Genomic DNA, 16,990 nt, shown 5'->3' with positions numbered 1-16,990 from the left:
AAAATAGTGTTGCTGTGCCGAGATAGTAGTCAGGGTTAACACATTATGCACAACCCAGTTGTGAGTGCACTATATGTCAAACCCTTACTACTATTATTAGTAATACAGCTGTATGATATGAATAAATGCAAGTAGTTCTTTTAAATTAAAACTGGGGTACTGATCACATAACTGTAGCCTTTTGATTGGGCGCTAGCTTCATAAGCCATGGGAGGTCACAGTATGATTATCCGAAGTTCATAGTGCCTTGCCAAATGTAAGAAGTTTAGCATAAATGTAGAAGTGATTTTTCCTTAGGAATTGTCTGTTGAGATCTTAAAAAAACGAAAGCATCTCTGGATCCGCGCAAGTCGTGTATAAGCGAGCAGTAATGTATATATTTTATTGCTTTTCACTGCCTAAACATTTTGCATTGAAAATCATTCTCAATGAGTGTCATCATCAATAACAACAACAACCCTCCCCCCCCAAAAAAAATCCTATGTATTTTCTCCTGTAAACCGCGTCTTACGAATGTCTTTTAAAATGCAGAATCTTTTATCAACACCAATTGTGGAAATCGTTGGTTTGTTGTATGTTTATGTCTTCCATTGGATTCGATACATAAGTTCTACGTGCAAATGTTTACAATTTCTAAAACGAGGTAAACTATAATTGACAAATAATTTAATAATATAAGGATATCAACAATCCCGTAAAAATCAACATTTTCCATATTCCATGGGCTATGAAATTATCTTGCTTGCAAATACAACATGTCTGACGTCTTTCATACTGTAAATTTTTAGAATATAATACATGAAGATAACGAACAGTATTCAAGCTCAAAAGTCCAAAATAAAATAGGAGCAGAGCAAACATGGACCTTCAGAACAACAGAGGTGGCGCCAGGTGCCATTGAAGAGTGAACATCTCCTGTCGACCGGTCACACTCGCAGTGTGTTCCTTGTCATGATCGGGAAATAACGGAATAATCCGCCGAGAATTCATTCAGTGTGTATATAATGGCCTAACAATTAGTATGAAAAACGTTAGTCGGCATTTGATTTGATGATACATTGTATTTGCCGACAAGGGCATTGTATCGACCATTTTAATTATGACTTTAAACGGAGACTGCTGATATTCTTGCTTCAGCAACTTATCGGTCAGTAACTTACCTCGTTTTAAAAATTATTCATACGTAGAGAATGCTCTTGCGTATCGAATCAACTGGGAGATATCAAGCCCGTATTGCTGCATAAGTAAGGGATGTTCACAATTAGAAAGTTGAATTCATCTCGTTTGTCACAAAGCTTGGTTGTTAGATTACCATTAACATCTTTTTCAAGCAAAATATGTAGATATGAAACAAATTTGTCAGAATCTGTGGTATCTTTCAAGCTCACAGGGAAATATCTTATCGACATAAGAATGGAAATAAACATTGTTAATTGACAATACGTCGTCGATATATTTAAATGTCGAGTTGAAGGCCACAGCAGGTGTTTACTTCTTTTCCCGTTAATATTTTGGACAAATTCTGATTCATATGAATACGAAAATAGGTCTGCTTACAACGGGGCGCAATTGGTACCCATGGGGATTCCAATAGACTGTTGGAAAACCTGGTCTCCTAATACTACATTGATACTGTCAATCAGAAACTCTACCATCTTTTTAATATCAACTTCAGTGTACTACTGTGCACAATTAGAATGCTTAAATTAAACAAAATAAATTTGCAAATGACCAATGACAAGGTGAGTAAATTTACAAGTTCCAATTTTGTTTATAAATAAAGCAGCTGTCAATGATATCAAAAAGCCTGGACTTTAATTTATCGTGGGGAATGGCTGAATATTTTCCGCATGCGAAAAGTTTCTACAACGAGCCATGTTATTGACAAATAAGTGATGATACCAAAATATAAACAATCTTCTTTAATTAAATCAATATATTTTGCAAGTTATGTCGATATTATGGCCTTCCTTGAAATTACAGTAAACTGATCCCTATTCGTTTTCTTCGCATTTGAGGAAGAATTTTCTAGGCATGTTAAGGTTAAAAATCCCTTTGTTCATAATGGTTGATTTAAAGAAAGGAGTACAGATGATATCTCTCAATTAAAGTATGTTAGATCTACAGTAAATTAAGAAGAGAATAAAATCATGATTCAAAAATGTGTTTCGAGAGATAGTGGATACTTTTTGTTATTCAAACTTATAAAATAATATACTGCATCAGTTCGGAAAAGCAGAAAACGTATTATAGATGGCTGAAATTCACACATGTCTAAGCAAATTATCTAAATAATAAACACATTTTACTACAACTGCCAAACTCCTATTCCTATCGTTTCCAATAAGATGCTTTTTAAAAATATATATATATATCTTAACATCCTATTAGCCAAAAATGATTTTCAATTTTTATCAATATGAATGTTTTAATATTCTCATTTTAAATTGTTTCTTTTACTTCACTTTCGTGATAATAAAACCTGATCGGATTTTCTTGATTATTGTATTTGGTCGAAATAACATATGTATGGATACGATCTACCAAGAAAATACTGATTTAAAAAAATGTTGGCCCAGAAATGACATAATTTTGCCTGAAATTAATAATCAAGCTGTTTAATATTTAGACTGGATGAAACTTTGAGAAAGAGTATACGAATATATGAGCTTTTCCTTACACTCAAAGAAAAGAACGATTTTTTTAACTTTTAAATTTATTGCAAGAGGACCAAGAAAAATTGCGTCTAAGGAGTATTAAGGTCAAAATCTAGTAAATGACTTTAGACTAACTTTTTGGTGCTAGATCCATTATGACGTCATAATCACTTTCAACTTTCTTTTTCCCGTACTTTACGGCTCTAATAGAATTATGTAGAAAATAAAGTATTTTCATGGAATTCAATTTGAAATCACCTGAAAAGTAGTCCGGATACCTATATTAAATTAAACATTATTTAAAAGAAGAGACCAAGAACATACAAATTACCGTTTTCTGAAAGACTGTAGGCAATCTGGATACATTTTGTTTGTGTGATATGGAAAAAACTCCCATATTCATGACTCGTTTTCTTAATTTTTCATTGAAAATGACAGTTTGAAATATGGTTTTTCATCTTATTTTCCTACAAATTATGCCCCGAAACACCTTTTTTGATCAAACTAAAGTTATAAAGCATCATTTAAGGAATTCATTTCTTGCATTTGATAAATCTGTAGGCACCCTCCATTTACTAGATCTTGACCTTAAAGAGTATAGTTTGAATATGTTTCATTGTTGCAAAATACAACATAAAATGGAAACAACGACTTGGAGGTATCTTATATTACGAAAAATACTTCTTATGGATTATCATGGCCAAAAAAAAAAAAAAGAATACTTCAACCAATTATTTATTGTGATATATTTTAAACTAGTTAATTTAAAATGTACATGTTAATAGTTAGCGTAGCGTTGGAAGTCGAAATTTCAATTTTTGATGAATTGTAACGTCTGTCAACAACTTCACCGAAGCGGAAAAACAGTATACCTGCTGACAATAATTCACAACATATTTTGTCTCGCATAACATACACGCCTAGAAGAGAATCACTACACGGTAAGACATAACAAAGTCATTTTATAAAATTTTAGTTTCATTTTAAATTACAAGTTAAATTTGAAATTGTATCCTTCCTATTCCTTAGATGTGTGAGACCGAGGAGTTGGAAGATTATGCTGAATGTTATCAAGACATTAAAACCAACTGTCAACGACTTATAGTTCTGTCTGAAGTGCATCGTGTCAGTTTTTATCAAGGACAATGTGGCAAACACATCACCTTAGGTAATATAAAACATAAAATTATTCCTGTACTTTTTCAAATGTAAAAAAGAGCGTCTGAATAAATAAAGCATAAAACAATTATTTTATCAAAATCAGATTTACATGAAATTATATACTCAAATATAAATACTCTAACTTTTTTAATCTCTGAGTTTTAATTATACGGTATACAATTATGTTAATCACTCAATGAAATGAGCCAATATTTCTTTTACACCCCCCCCCCCAAATTATTAGTATCCAGTGCTCTTGGACCACGTGATAGATATGCCACCATACAAATGACATATGAATTAAAACCATTATTTATATAACTTTTCAAGATACCTTTTTTGATTTTCAAATAAAAACTTCTTTCATCTACAGATGAAAGTAACGCATTTGATGTCCCACGACTGCATCAAGCTGTGTTTGAAGGTAACCTTGAATTTACTCAATGTATGATTAAAGAGGGACCGGACCCAAATCAAAAGCTGCAAGAAGGACCTAGATTTTTTCGTTGTGTTGAGGATGGACAAAAAGCGCTGTATGGTTATTTCGAAGGAACCACTCCTCTCATGATAGCAAGTCAGAGAGGACATCTGAAACTGGTCAAATTTCTTCGCTCTCAGGGTGCCTTAATATCGAAAACTGACAGTCTTGGCTTCAATGCCTTCTTACTGGCTTGTGGGGCAAATCAGCTCGATGTATGTCGCTACCTGCTCAGACACGGTGCATCTTTGGAATTCCGTGATGAACTGAATGGCATGACGCCACTTTTGATAGCATGTAGAGCAGGAAACGAAGCAGTGGCAAAATGGCTGATTGACAGAGGAGCCAATGTACATGCCTGTGACTTTTCCGGAAGAGGCACGTTGCATTTCGCTGCATGGAACTACAGTGTTTTTCTCATACAACTTCTCGTGTCAAAATCTGTGAAGATAAACGGGAAAGATCGTGACGGAAACACACCTCTTCATTTGCTGCTCTCTGATACATCACTGGAACCGACGGCTCTGGAACAAGTATTCGATCAGAAAAAGGAAGTCGAAACCGTCGAGTACGTATTGGAGAGGATGAACAAATTAAAAGACGGCGATCTAATGGTTGATTTTGGACTGACCAGCCGAAGGGGAACAGCTGACTTGATGAATAAATCAAATGAGAAATGGAAATCTCTCTCAGAGTTTATTAAAATTGGAGCCGATTCAAGTATAAAAAACCGAGAGGGGAAGACTCCATTACACGTCCTTTTACAATGTCTTCCAGAAACGTTCATTTCTAATGAACGAGTTGTGGTCTTCGAACCTAACCGAAACCAGGAGTTGCTTGTGCAGCTTCTTATTCTCCTAAAACTGGGAGTGGATCCAGAGGTGAAGCTTGGTGATGGGAGAACAACTATTGAATTGTGCCAATCGAGGAAAAATGCACTAGCTCTACGTATTTTGAATCGGTATCAAAATATCGTTAACGATACTACTGTAAACAGTCCTGTTGTAGATCAGACAATTGCCAAGTATCGTCAACGATATCTCCAAAAGCTTAAACAAATTGAAAACGAGATTGAGATGCTATCAGATATGGTTATTGAACCTTTACGCAAACGCTCTTTTTATGAATTTGTGTATGATAATTGTGTAGCCCTATATCGTTACGTGGACAGCATTGTCATTGGTTGAAAACCGAGTTATCTTTCTTGTATTGTTAATTTCTAGTACATATGCTTGATTTACAACAGCAAAAGTATTCAATACATACACTAAAACAAGTGAATTTTACAGATTTTCTGCATTTTAATGTATTATCAACTGCATTTTAATATTTAATCAACTGAGCTTAAAGCCATTTCTTAGGGTGTAAGAAAAATCAACTTAGTGGGCAAGAAGAACTAACTTTTAAGTAGGAGTGTTGTATGCTTATTGTTAAAATACAAACCATTTGTTTGCTAAACATGAAGCAGTGAAATATATTGTTTAAAGTTTTGATACCATCCTTAAAGCCTTTGGAAGCTTGAAATGCGTAATTTTTTGATCTTCTACCACTCAAACTACAGCTCAACGCACTTTTTAAACTCACATGGTTTTTCGCACAAATTAAGGTTACACTGTCATAATGCAAAATTGTGTAACGTGATAGCAAAATATATTTTAAAAGTGATTTATAATTTAATTTTGATCTTATTCCATTACTTTAAATATAATTAAAAAATCAAAGTACTCAGAAGTAGAGAGAGCTGGGCTCATTTACAAAGTAGAATGAATTTCTTACATAAATCATACGTTTATATTGTATTAACAGATAAATAACAAGAATATCAGATTAAAACTTCCGATGAAAAAATTATTTTAAAACTATCAATATAAATAATAAGACACTGACAGTGAGTTTGCGATCCTAATACCACGGTCCGATTTTGTCAGAATCAGAATTAATCTGGTACCGCAGCTGAATGTAAACAAACAGGCCAGTCTGGTTCCCTCTCCTGCTTTTCCTCGTATGTGTAGAGAGCTACGATAACACTGATTACAAGGTTAGCTTTTTTAAAAAAGCTGAGGGTCAGCCACTGGAATACAGAAAGTTTCTTTCTTGTTTTGTAATGGTTTATGATTTGATCTATCCATCATGTTGTGTTCCTTACATGTAATAAATGCCAATGTAAGAAAAGTTAAATTCTTGTAATCGTTTTCTTATTTGTAACATAATGCTGTACACAATAAATAATAAAACATAGAGTAAATTTTAGCTAGTCTGCATCGTGATCATTGCAATTGTTACATTAAAAGTTTAAATCTAAAGTTTAAACTTATCTATATCTATCTAGATAGTTATAGATAAGTTTAAACTTTAGATTTAAACTTTTAATGTAACTCACCCAGATAGCAGGATGTTATTGGACCTTTGTTGGGCCAACAATGCTCCTTATGTTGGGCCACCGTTTGTATTCAACATTGGGCCATCGGTAATTTGCTCATCGGCCCTTAATCAAACCAACTTGTTGGCTTATTGTTGGGCCAATGTAACAGTTAATATTGGGCCATTGTTGGGCTAATGTATTATTTCAATATTGGGCAAACGTCATTTTTGTACAATTGGGCCATTGTAAGCAGTATATGTTGGGCCAACGGTAATTTGCTCATCGGTCCTTAATCAAACCAACTTAATGGCTTATTGTTGGGCCAATGTAACAGTTAATATTAGGCCACTGTCGGGCCAATGTATTTTTTCAATGTTGGGCAAACGTCATTTTTGTACATTTGGGCCATTGTAAGCACTTAATGTTGGGCCAACGATAATTTGCTCATCTGCCCTTAATCAGACCAACTTGTTGGCTTATTGCTGGACCAACGAACGGATATTATTGAGCCATTGTTGGGCCACTTATTCTTTCAATATTAGGCAAACATCATTTTTGGGCCAACGTTGGTTTGTATCTTATTGGCTCTCCATCATGACAACTCATTTGCTCTTCACTGGTTGACCATTCGTCCTCAAAATTGACAAACAAATACATATATTAAGGTTATACTAGTTTTGTAGTACAATTTAATGGTAAAAGCCCTTTAATACTAGATATATATGCTAGATTAATAGTTTAATACATATTCTCAATATATATCTCATAGCATTAATTAAAAAACTGAGGAAAAAGAAATCAAAATATAAAATTAAATTATAACATACTAGTATTTTATTGCTCATTGCATGAAGAAAACATTAATAAAGAAATAAAAGTTGATGCTCACTTCAAGCGATACATGTAGGGTTACATGACTGTATACTCCCTCTCTGATGTAAATTTATGCACAAGTTAAGTAAATTGCTGGTATGAATAAGCAGGTCCAACAAATAAACAAAGCCCCCCTGTTCTTAAAATAATACTACAATGAATCCCGTCATTTTGTTTACTTACACAAAAAAATGTTTCTGGCATCTGCATCGTGTTTGTAACCGACAAACAGACACAAAAAACGATAGAACTACAGGTTTGTCACAGTATATAACAGAAAAATGCTAGACACTGCCACTTTCCATCTGATCCCTCTCCTAAGTCTTCTCTTCTCTCTCCGAGTCTCCTCCTCCCTCTTGTTTTCTTCTCTGTCCGTTTCTTCTTCCCCCATCCCTGTCCTTGGCATACCTTAGCCATTCTTTGATTGTGTTCTGAATGTCTTTTTAGAATCTCCAGTAGCACTAAAATTGTAGTATTTGGTACTTAATACATTTGTTACTTTTCTCAGTAAAGAGTAAACATACGATTAAATTTACAAGTATATCACTATATGTTTAAGTTGTCAATTAAGGAATAACCGTCTTTTTTGTTTCATGGTGTGATTAAGTGATTAGCTTGCATGATGAAGGCATTTATGCATAACATTTCTACGCTTGATCATCATCATCATCACAACGATTTTGATTCAATGTTGCCCCATATAAAATACATGTATAGAAAATTCGTTACACTGAACAAATTTTAATTGAAAGAACCCAATTTATGTTTAGTACTGAATAAATTTAGTTTTAACTTCAACAAGTTCAACATTTTCAAAATGTTTGATCATGTGCCCGACGTTAAGTGTATATAAGTAAATTAAGTGGTAGACTTCGGAAATGTATTTTACTAGTCACACATTTCAATCTAAATAAGGGGCAAATTATTTATTGTTTTAACTGTATCAAAACACATTTGTTATTTTATACTTTATTTTTCTTGCATAAAAACAAAACATTTCATCACTGATAATTTATTTTGTTTTGATAAATTATAAGAATTTTAACAAGCCTTGTAAATTCATTTTAGCAATCTTGTACTTTCAAGTAGGATTGGTTGTAGATTTATTTTTGATTGTAGAGACTATCAGATTTGTTAATACTGTAAAATCACATATTTTCGTGGGGTCAAATTTTCGTGGTTTGAGGAAAAAATGCTGGTTCATGGGGATTTGATTTCTTGGGTGAAGAACTTATAAGTAGTTGTGCATATGGAAATTTACATTTCGTGGTGGACATAAATTCGTGGGTCTCTTCATACAACGAAAACAACGAAAATTAAACCCCCACGAAAATTAGTGATTTCACAGTATACAGATTTGTAACAATTAAATGTTTATACACATTGGCCCAATGTTGGTCCAAATATCGGGCCAACTTTGTGCCTAGAAGCAAAATGACACTGGACCCACGTCATTTGCCAACATCGGCCCAATGTTCCTATTGACGTTGGTCAAACAATGTCGCATTTATCGAGCCAATGTTGGCGCGACGTTGGGCCAATATCTGTAGAAATAACACTCTACACTGGGCCAACGTTGGCCCAACACATCGGGCCAACATTGGGCCGATGAGCAAACTTAAATTGGGTCAATGTCATTTGCCAACATTGGCCCGATGTAACCGATTACATTGGCCAAACGTTGGCCCAATGTTATCATGCCATCTGGGGTACAGTGTTGACCCAACAGCACCTGGCCTCTGCACTTCCCCGTGTCTGCTTTGCGCAGATTTGTACATGATATTGTTTAAAAACTAAACCTTAATTCAGCTGTGCCGAGGCAAACATATTATAAATACTTACAAAGTGGATGCAGATATGCAAGGTATCAGTCTCATTACGCTCGCTCGTGTCAGATTAAAAATGGCGCGGATATATACAAGTAGCCCGGTTGTTGTCTACCCATGATGCTCAGTCAGCTTCATGGTATATTGGGCCAACGTTGGGCCGATGCCAATCCCCAAACAAATATTTTCTCTCATGATAATAATTTTATGATATAATGCGAACAGTTAGCCTAACATTAGCGCACCATTATACATAACCAGCTATCGATATTCCATGTTGGGCCATTGTTGGCCCAATAAAGGTAACCCAACATAGATAATACAACCATAATGTAAGATTGGGCCAACGATGTTCTGCTATCTGGTTTATTACAAATAAATATAAATATACAATTTTATAATTAGCTGCTGAGCTTTACGTTGGGACAACGTTGGCACATTCTGATCATACTTTCTATGTCCATGCTTATCATTGGATGACTGCTCTTGTTTAGATATGATATTTTCAACATGTTAACTTTGCACTTAGGTGATCACAGCACCAAAGAGTGTTTTTTGAATTGTGTTTATGCTTGACACCATCAATTAATTGGCAGTATAATAAATGGGCCTACGTTGGCCCTATATAAATATCCCATCTTTTAAACACCTAAACAAAATAACACTTGTGTGTATTACAAACATTGTGCCAATGTTGAGCCAACATACTACTACCAACTTGATAGGACACGTTCTTTAAAGGTGTATTAGAAACAATGGGCCAACGTTGGACCAACATAATACTATCAACTTGATAAGACATTTTCTTTAAGGGTGTATTAGAAACATCGGGCCAACGTTGGGCCAACATACTACTTGAACTTGATAAGGCACTTTCTTAAAGGGTGTATTACAAACAATGGGCCAAGGTTGGGCCAACATAATACTACCAACTTGATACGACATTTTCTTTAAGGGTGTATTACTAACAATGGGCCAACGTTGGGCCAACATATTATTACCAACTTGATAAGACACATTCTTTAAGGGTGTATTACAAACTTCGGGCCAACGTTGGGCCAACATACTACTACCAACTTGTAAATACACTTTTCTTTAAGGGTGTATTATAAACATTGGTCCAACGTTGGACCAACACCAGGATCCTTCCTTCCTTGGGAACTAAACTGAATGGAAGTTGCCTACGTTGGACTAACGTTGGGCCAACATAGGAATTTTGTCATGGTCAAGAAGGTTGGCTTGGTAACATTGGTCCAATGTTGGCCCAACGTTGTTCCCCCAACGCCAACCATACAACCTTTTACATATGTTGGCCCAACATAGTCATGCTATCTGGGCAATGATCTCCAATAAATTCTCTTCAAGGCAGACGTCAGAGAAAGTTCATCTCATACCGGTAAATGAACAAAAGCCAACATGGCAACTAAGATCAGGTTGAATTCTATAAAAATGATATAGATTATGATGAATAAAAGGAAGGTAGACTTTGTGTTAGATTGTTTTAAATATTATTAAATAACAGTTTTCAGTTGTGAATTTCGAGGCAATGCATGATGTGGAGGGGGGGGGGGCATACTGCATGTATATTTAATTCAATTTCTATCTTTGAGCATCCATTTTATTAGTGTTATTAAGAAAGAAAAGAATTGCTTCCAAAAAAAAAAATAATGAACGCCACGGAAAACAATTTAAAATGGAAATTCAAAATATGTTTATACCTGCAGTTCGTATACTTAAAATGTCTTTGATGATGTCTACCATCATAGCAAAACTATAGATTAAAATACAGGAATCCATCCCCCCTCTCTCTCTCCTTTCATTGGGGGGGGGGGGTTGTTGACCCTGTCTATAAATCAGCACAGTTCTCTCATCTATTGCATTTCCACTGTGGTCAATTTCTCAAATGTGGGCGCGGTTCACGTGCACAACAAGCGGACTTACACGTCCATCATCATGTAAATTCTAAGAATTTACTGTTTTACAGTGGTCTTCTGATGTTTTCATAACTTCTATCATTAGAGTGAAAAGAAATTGATCATTCTTTTTTCACTATTTTGGGACCTTTGTGGCAAGTGGATTTGTGTGAATTCCAACCCGTACATGTCTTATGCAAGGTATTGGAGTCTTGCATCACGCATCCAGAAGAATACACAATTCAAATCCCCGGCTTGCAATGGCGATTGAGGGAATAAATGTACTTATCTTCTATTAGAGGCATTGAAATATTTTCATAGAATCATTTAAAACTGACAATTATCCCATCTAGACTTTTGCTGAACAGTCTATGTCATTCACTTTCACCGAGAACGATGAAGAACAATGCAGTCTATAAATAGATCGAAGTCGTGATTATGCGTGAAGAAGCACGCCCTCTGGTCGGAGAAAATTGTGCAAATCTTTTTCCCACAATTCCAATTAACGCAAGCGCACTTGCAGTTTCATCCTAACGTAACTAGTCAGCCCGGGGGCTGACTAATCACAAATCCTTACGCTAATGAACTATCATGTTCTTTGACTTAAGACTGAAGTTTTCAAAGTCATTACTTCTAATGTTTATTTATTTAGATAAAACTTCGTTTTATTTTGTTGCTTTATTTAGCGTTTGTTTTATCTCAAAAGCGATTGAGAGTAAGAACTATATTTTTGAACGTAACTTTAAAATGGCGACTATGGGGTTGACTTCCTGTTTTGAACAGGATGACATAAGCCGGCAATTGCTCTTTGAGCAATAAGCCCGGCTAATAATGATTGGTTGGATTTTTATATGCTCGTGGGTGAAAGATTATGACCATTCCCAAATGGTTTTTTTTCAAGGTTTCTCCTCAAATGAAGGCGTCTTTGTGTCCGTTCATTTTCAAGCATACCATTGCCTTGCCTAAATACAGAAACAGTGCAGTTCATGTAACTTCTGTATCTTCTGTGCATTAATATGGCACTGAGGCGCAAGATGATAGAAGTACATGTATTTCTCATCTGTTCGACTGCCTCCCATGTTAAAAAGATACTTTTTCAGGCTAACTTTCTGAAATCTAGCATCATGAAAGAGACCTTCCAACGCAAAATTTGAAAATTTCAGATCATAAATGTAAAAGAATTTTATTTTCAATAGTAACAATCCACTATGGTGAAAGATAAACAATACTTTATTATTCTATCCTTTGACATGATTTCTTTATGCAGTTTTGTCATTTTTCGTCGCTGCATTTTGACAAAACCAAGACAAGTACGGAAAATGTGCAAAGTATGTTTTTAGAAAAATACTCATCTGTAAGAAGTTAATTTGAACATTTTTTATTAAATACCGTGTAGCGGGTTTTCTTGGCGGGTGTGAAAATTGGCGTTTTGCCTGCTCAAAGGTATGCCAATAATTTCGGCGCAATTTATTTTAGCGGACACAGGGTTTCAGTTGTATGCAAATTAACATTATATGAAGAGTACTGACTATTTAAGCGATAAAAATTTTAGTGGGCTTCCATCAAAACGTCAAAATAAGCCAAAATTAGCACCCCGCTAAAATAAACCGCTATAAGGTAGTATCAAAGAGAGCTCGATTAATTAATTTGTGAATACCTATGGAAGAATCATACACGTGTAACATCATGCAGTTTATAAACTCATTCCCTTTTAAAACATCGATTTTAAAAACTTAAGATAATGATTTTAGAGAATGTGCACTTTTAACAAAAAATTTAATAATATACGGGTAATGTCTCGCACGGAAGCTCGATAATTTTAGGTTGTGACCTTAATTTGTGCGAAAAACCATGTGAGTTTAAAAAGCGCGTTGAGCCGTATACGTGTATGCCAGAATTTTTGACCATGTTTGTTTGTTTAACTTCCTTTTCGAGAATTTTTCAAGCAAATCGAGACGCTACCACTTGCTGGTAGAGGGCTCCAAATATACATTAATACCCGGTAAAAAGGGCATTAAACAGAGATCTTTTTCGTGCGAGCACCTACTGCAAGAACTCAGTTTAACCGTCACATCTGAAGAACGGTCTCCACGTCCCACAATCGGATTCGAGCCAGCGACCCAAGGATCAACTCCTTAGTCCGCGTCTCTAGAGCAAATGCTCTGGCCATTCCGTAACATGGGCAACTTTTTGATATTAAGTTAGTATTTGCAAAAAATAGAACAATAAACCGTTTTTGAATATAACGAGGTAATTTATTTACAAACAAGTTGAAATAAGAATATGAAATGAAATGTATGGAGATATGAACAGTGTATTCAAGCTCAAAAGTCCTTCTCATTAATATAAATCAGGTGCAAAGCAAACACTAGTGTCTAAAAGATAAACTAGTGTCTAACAGATCAGAGGTGACATCAGGTGCATGGGAGGAAAGAGCATCCCCTGCCTACCGGTCACACCCGCTTGTCTTGATCGGGAAATAACAAATCTGTCGACAAATCAGTGTGCAAATTCTAGCCTAACAATTAGTAGTTAGTATGTTGGTATAAAAAATGTCAGCCTTTGACAGTCAGTAGTCTCGTTTAAAATCAGCATTTCGTAAGTTCTATGGTTTATACAATGTCAGCAAACACGTACAATCTATTATTGAGTCAAATGCTGACTGACATTTTTCATAATAATCGTTAGACCATTATTTTCACATCGAATCATCGTCGGATTTTCCCGTCATTTCCCGAACAAGACAGGGAGCACATGGCGGGTATAACCGGTCAGGAGGGGATGCTCACTCTGATCCCGACTCTGATGTTTTAGAGGTTCGTATTTGCCCTGCTTCTGATTTGTTTTGTTTGAATTGACTTTTGAGTTTAAATCATGTTCGTTGTCTCCATATATTTTATCGAAAAACTACGACAGAAGAGAAATGACAGCATTATGTTATCAGTGACTAAAAGTGACCTTAATTAAGAATTAGAAAAAATGCCGTCCAAGGGCATTGTACTCTTTGACTTTAATTTAGGCATGCATATATAAAATTTGCATGTTTACATGTTTTTCTTGAGCAGTTTATCAGCTTTCAACAATGCCGATTATACCCGGACTTCCTGTAGAACGTCAGGGTATATTGTTATAGACCTGGCCCTGGGTTCATGAAACATCTTAAGCTTAAGTCAAAGTCTTCATGTTGTACATAAATGTTATGGCAGGAAAACAGGTCAAAATTCACATATGTTTCAATATTGATTCATAAAAATGTGGTTGTTTGCAAATTTTGATATTAATTCAACAATTAATAAACATTTTACAGGCGATTGAAAAGTTGACTTAAGTCTGAGTCTGTTTCATGATCCTGGGGCCTGGTTCGCCCGTCCTACTATTACACTATCTTCCTCCTCTATCAAACTACTAGATTACGTTATCTGCAGTAGGTAATTGCAACTAATCTGTGGGAATATGATTATTGTTATTAGAACATGTGGAAAAACATTTTTGAAATTTTCATTTTTTTTAGGGGTTCGTAACACTTTTTTTTTTTTTTTTTTTTTACAAAACCTGATTTCCTGAACTGCTCTGATATTTTTCGCAGTTGCAAAGTGATAAATTAGAATATGTTTTGGATTGTCCTAAAGATGTTCCAAAGAGTTCGGAATTTCACTGTTCATCACGGACAATTTGGGCAAAAAAGGATTTTTTATCTGGCGGAAAAAACTCGTACCATGTATTTCTCTTAAATTTTTGCAGTAACATATTCATCATGTTGAATTTGATTGGTGGTGTCCTGTACATGTGCAATAAGGTTTCAGAATTTCGCTTTTCACCCTTGTGGCGATTCGCAGAAATTTTCTTTTACCTACATGGTTATCTGATCTATTCTTCCTTTTAACAGCTTTGGAATATGATTTGTTCAAAGTGTCTTGTAGATGTGCAATAATGTTTGCGAGTTACTATTTTCACCCTGGTGCAATGTGATATATGCTCTTCATGTAAAATTCAGATGAAAGTTATTTCAAAATAATTTAATTCTGTTTGTATTCTTGTCTCTCATTGGTTGATTTCCAAAAAGGAACGCATAACATTTTGTATAATCTGGTTTGGTATGGGGACACACCCCCTTGACAACCAGCTGAATCATCTGTATCCATCAATCCCCTCATTTCCAGTCCTTCGGCTTCATGAAAAATTCCAGATTTAATGAATGTACCTTTTACTTCAAACAGCTGCTCGATCTTACCTCATGTAAACAAGCATCATGGCTGCTAGATCTATGTATCAGTTTTTACCTCCCCTTGCTTCCCATCACTTCCGTTACTACGGTTGTATTATTGCGCGGTAAATTTGAACTAATAAAAACAACACAATTTTACATCCCCAGTTGTTTAATTATTTTAAAATTAAATTATAAGGAATGACTCTAATTCTTGGCCAGATTATCGAGTATAATATGGTTTGGGTCAGTTTACGCTTTTTTATAATCCGCGATTATAAAGCGTAAACTGACCCAAACCATATTATACTCGATAATCTGACCAAGAATTAGAGTCATTCCTTAAATAAATATGTTTTCACATAAATTTCACGTCTTGTTTTCATGTCTTTCCCATGCAAAAATTTCACATATCATTTATGTGAATTTCGTGCCCGCGTGGAGCAGTGGTTAGAGCGTCCGCTATACAGGAGCGAAATAGGAGTTGAAATTTACGTCGCAGGTTCGAATCCAACTGTGGGAAGTGGAAACCGGTCTTTAGGATGAGACCGTATAAACCGAGGTCAGCTGTGTCGTAGTAGGTGCTGGCACGAAAAAGATCCCTCACTGCTCAATGGCCCTGAGTTTCAAGCATAGGACAAAATTTGCAGCTCTCCACCGGCAAGTGGTGGCGTCTCCGTATGAGTGAAAAAATCTCGAGAGGGACGTTAAACAACATACAATCAATCTTCATATAAAATTTAAGTGAGCCACTTTTGCCTGTATATCGTATCGACGTGGCAATGATGTATCCATTTTGTCCAAAATCTTTAACGTGAAAAGGAAACACTTACTGTGGCCTTCAACTCTACATTTACATATATTGACGACGAATTGTAAATTATTTAACGATGGTTATTTCCATTCTTATGTCGATATCCCGGTGTCTGACACATCAATTTCATATTTGTAAAAGACGTTAATGGTAATCTTACAACCAAGCTTCATCATAGACGTGATGAATTTTTTTCAATCGTCAACTTCCCTTACTTATATGCAGCAATTTTCCTTCATCATCTGCATGCATATGGGGTTTATATCTCTCAGTTTATTCGCGTGAATGTACGTATGAACAATTTCTAAAGCGAGGTGAATTATTGACAAGCAAGTTGCTGAAACAAAAATATCACCAGTCTCGTTTGAACAGTTGGCAGGGAATACGCACTCCTCCATGGCATCTGATTCCACCTCTGTTGTTTTGGAGATCCTTGTTTGCTTTGCTCTAATTTTGACTTGTTTAATAGGCTTTTGAGCTTGAATACTGTTTGTTTTCTGCATTTATTTTATTTATCCATGGACTTTTCTTATAAATTGGGTGTTTTACGTGCCATGTATTTTCAACTTTTGTGACTCTTTATATAAAAGGACAGAAAATGCAAATCACACCTCATCCAGAACAATGATTTCAGTAAGAGTACTTGTACAATGTGCACCAGCGAAGGATTTAGGTTTTACTTAGGAGTAACGAGTGAGCCCA

The 16,990-nt window shown here is 35.3% G+C and overlaps 1 protein-coding gene across 1 annotated transcript; it reads left to right on the top strand.

Annotated features, from left to right (window-relative positions):
- The first annotated feature begins 3,686 nt into the window (after window positions 1–3,686).
- LOC134230595 (putative ankyrin repeat protein RF_0381) lies at window positions 3,687–5,802 on the top strand. Its single transcript, XM_062712437.1, has 2 exons — window positions 3,687–3,825; window positions 4,192–5,802. Exons 1-2 carry the CDS (start codon window positions 3,687–3,689, stop codon window positions 5,481–5,483), a joined length of 1,431 nt encoding a protein of 476 aa, XP_062568421.1. The 3' UTR covers window positions 5,484–5,802.
- Window positions 5,803–16,990: the final 11,188 nt, after the last annotated feature.

This window comes from Saccostrea cucullata, unplaced genomic scaffold (genome assembly GCF_032062105.1).
Source record: "Saccostrea cucullata isolate Sc308-1 unplaced genomic scaffold, CSIRO_AGI_Scuc_v1 ctg320, whole genome shotgun sequence".
In the NCBI taxonomy this organism is placed as follows: domain Eukaryota; kingdom Metazoa; phylum Mollusca; class Bivalvia; order Ostreida; family Ostreidae; genus Saccostrea; species Saccostrea cuccullata.
The sequence above is the reverse complement of the archived record's forward strand: the minus strand, read 5'-3'. Positions and strand labels throughout refer to the sequence as shown.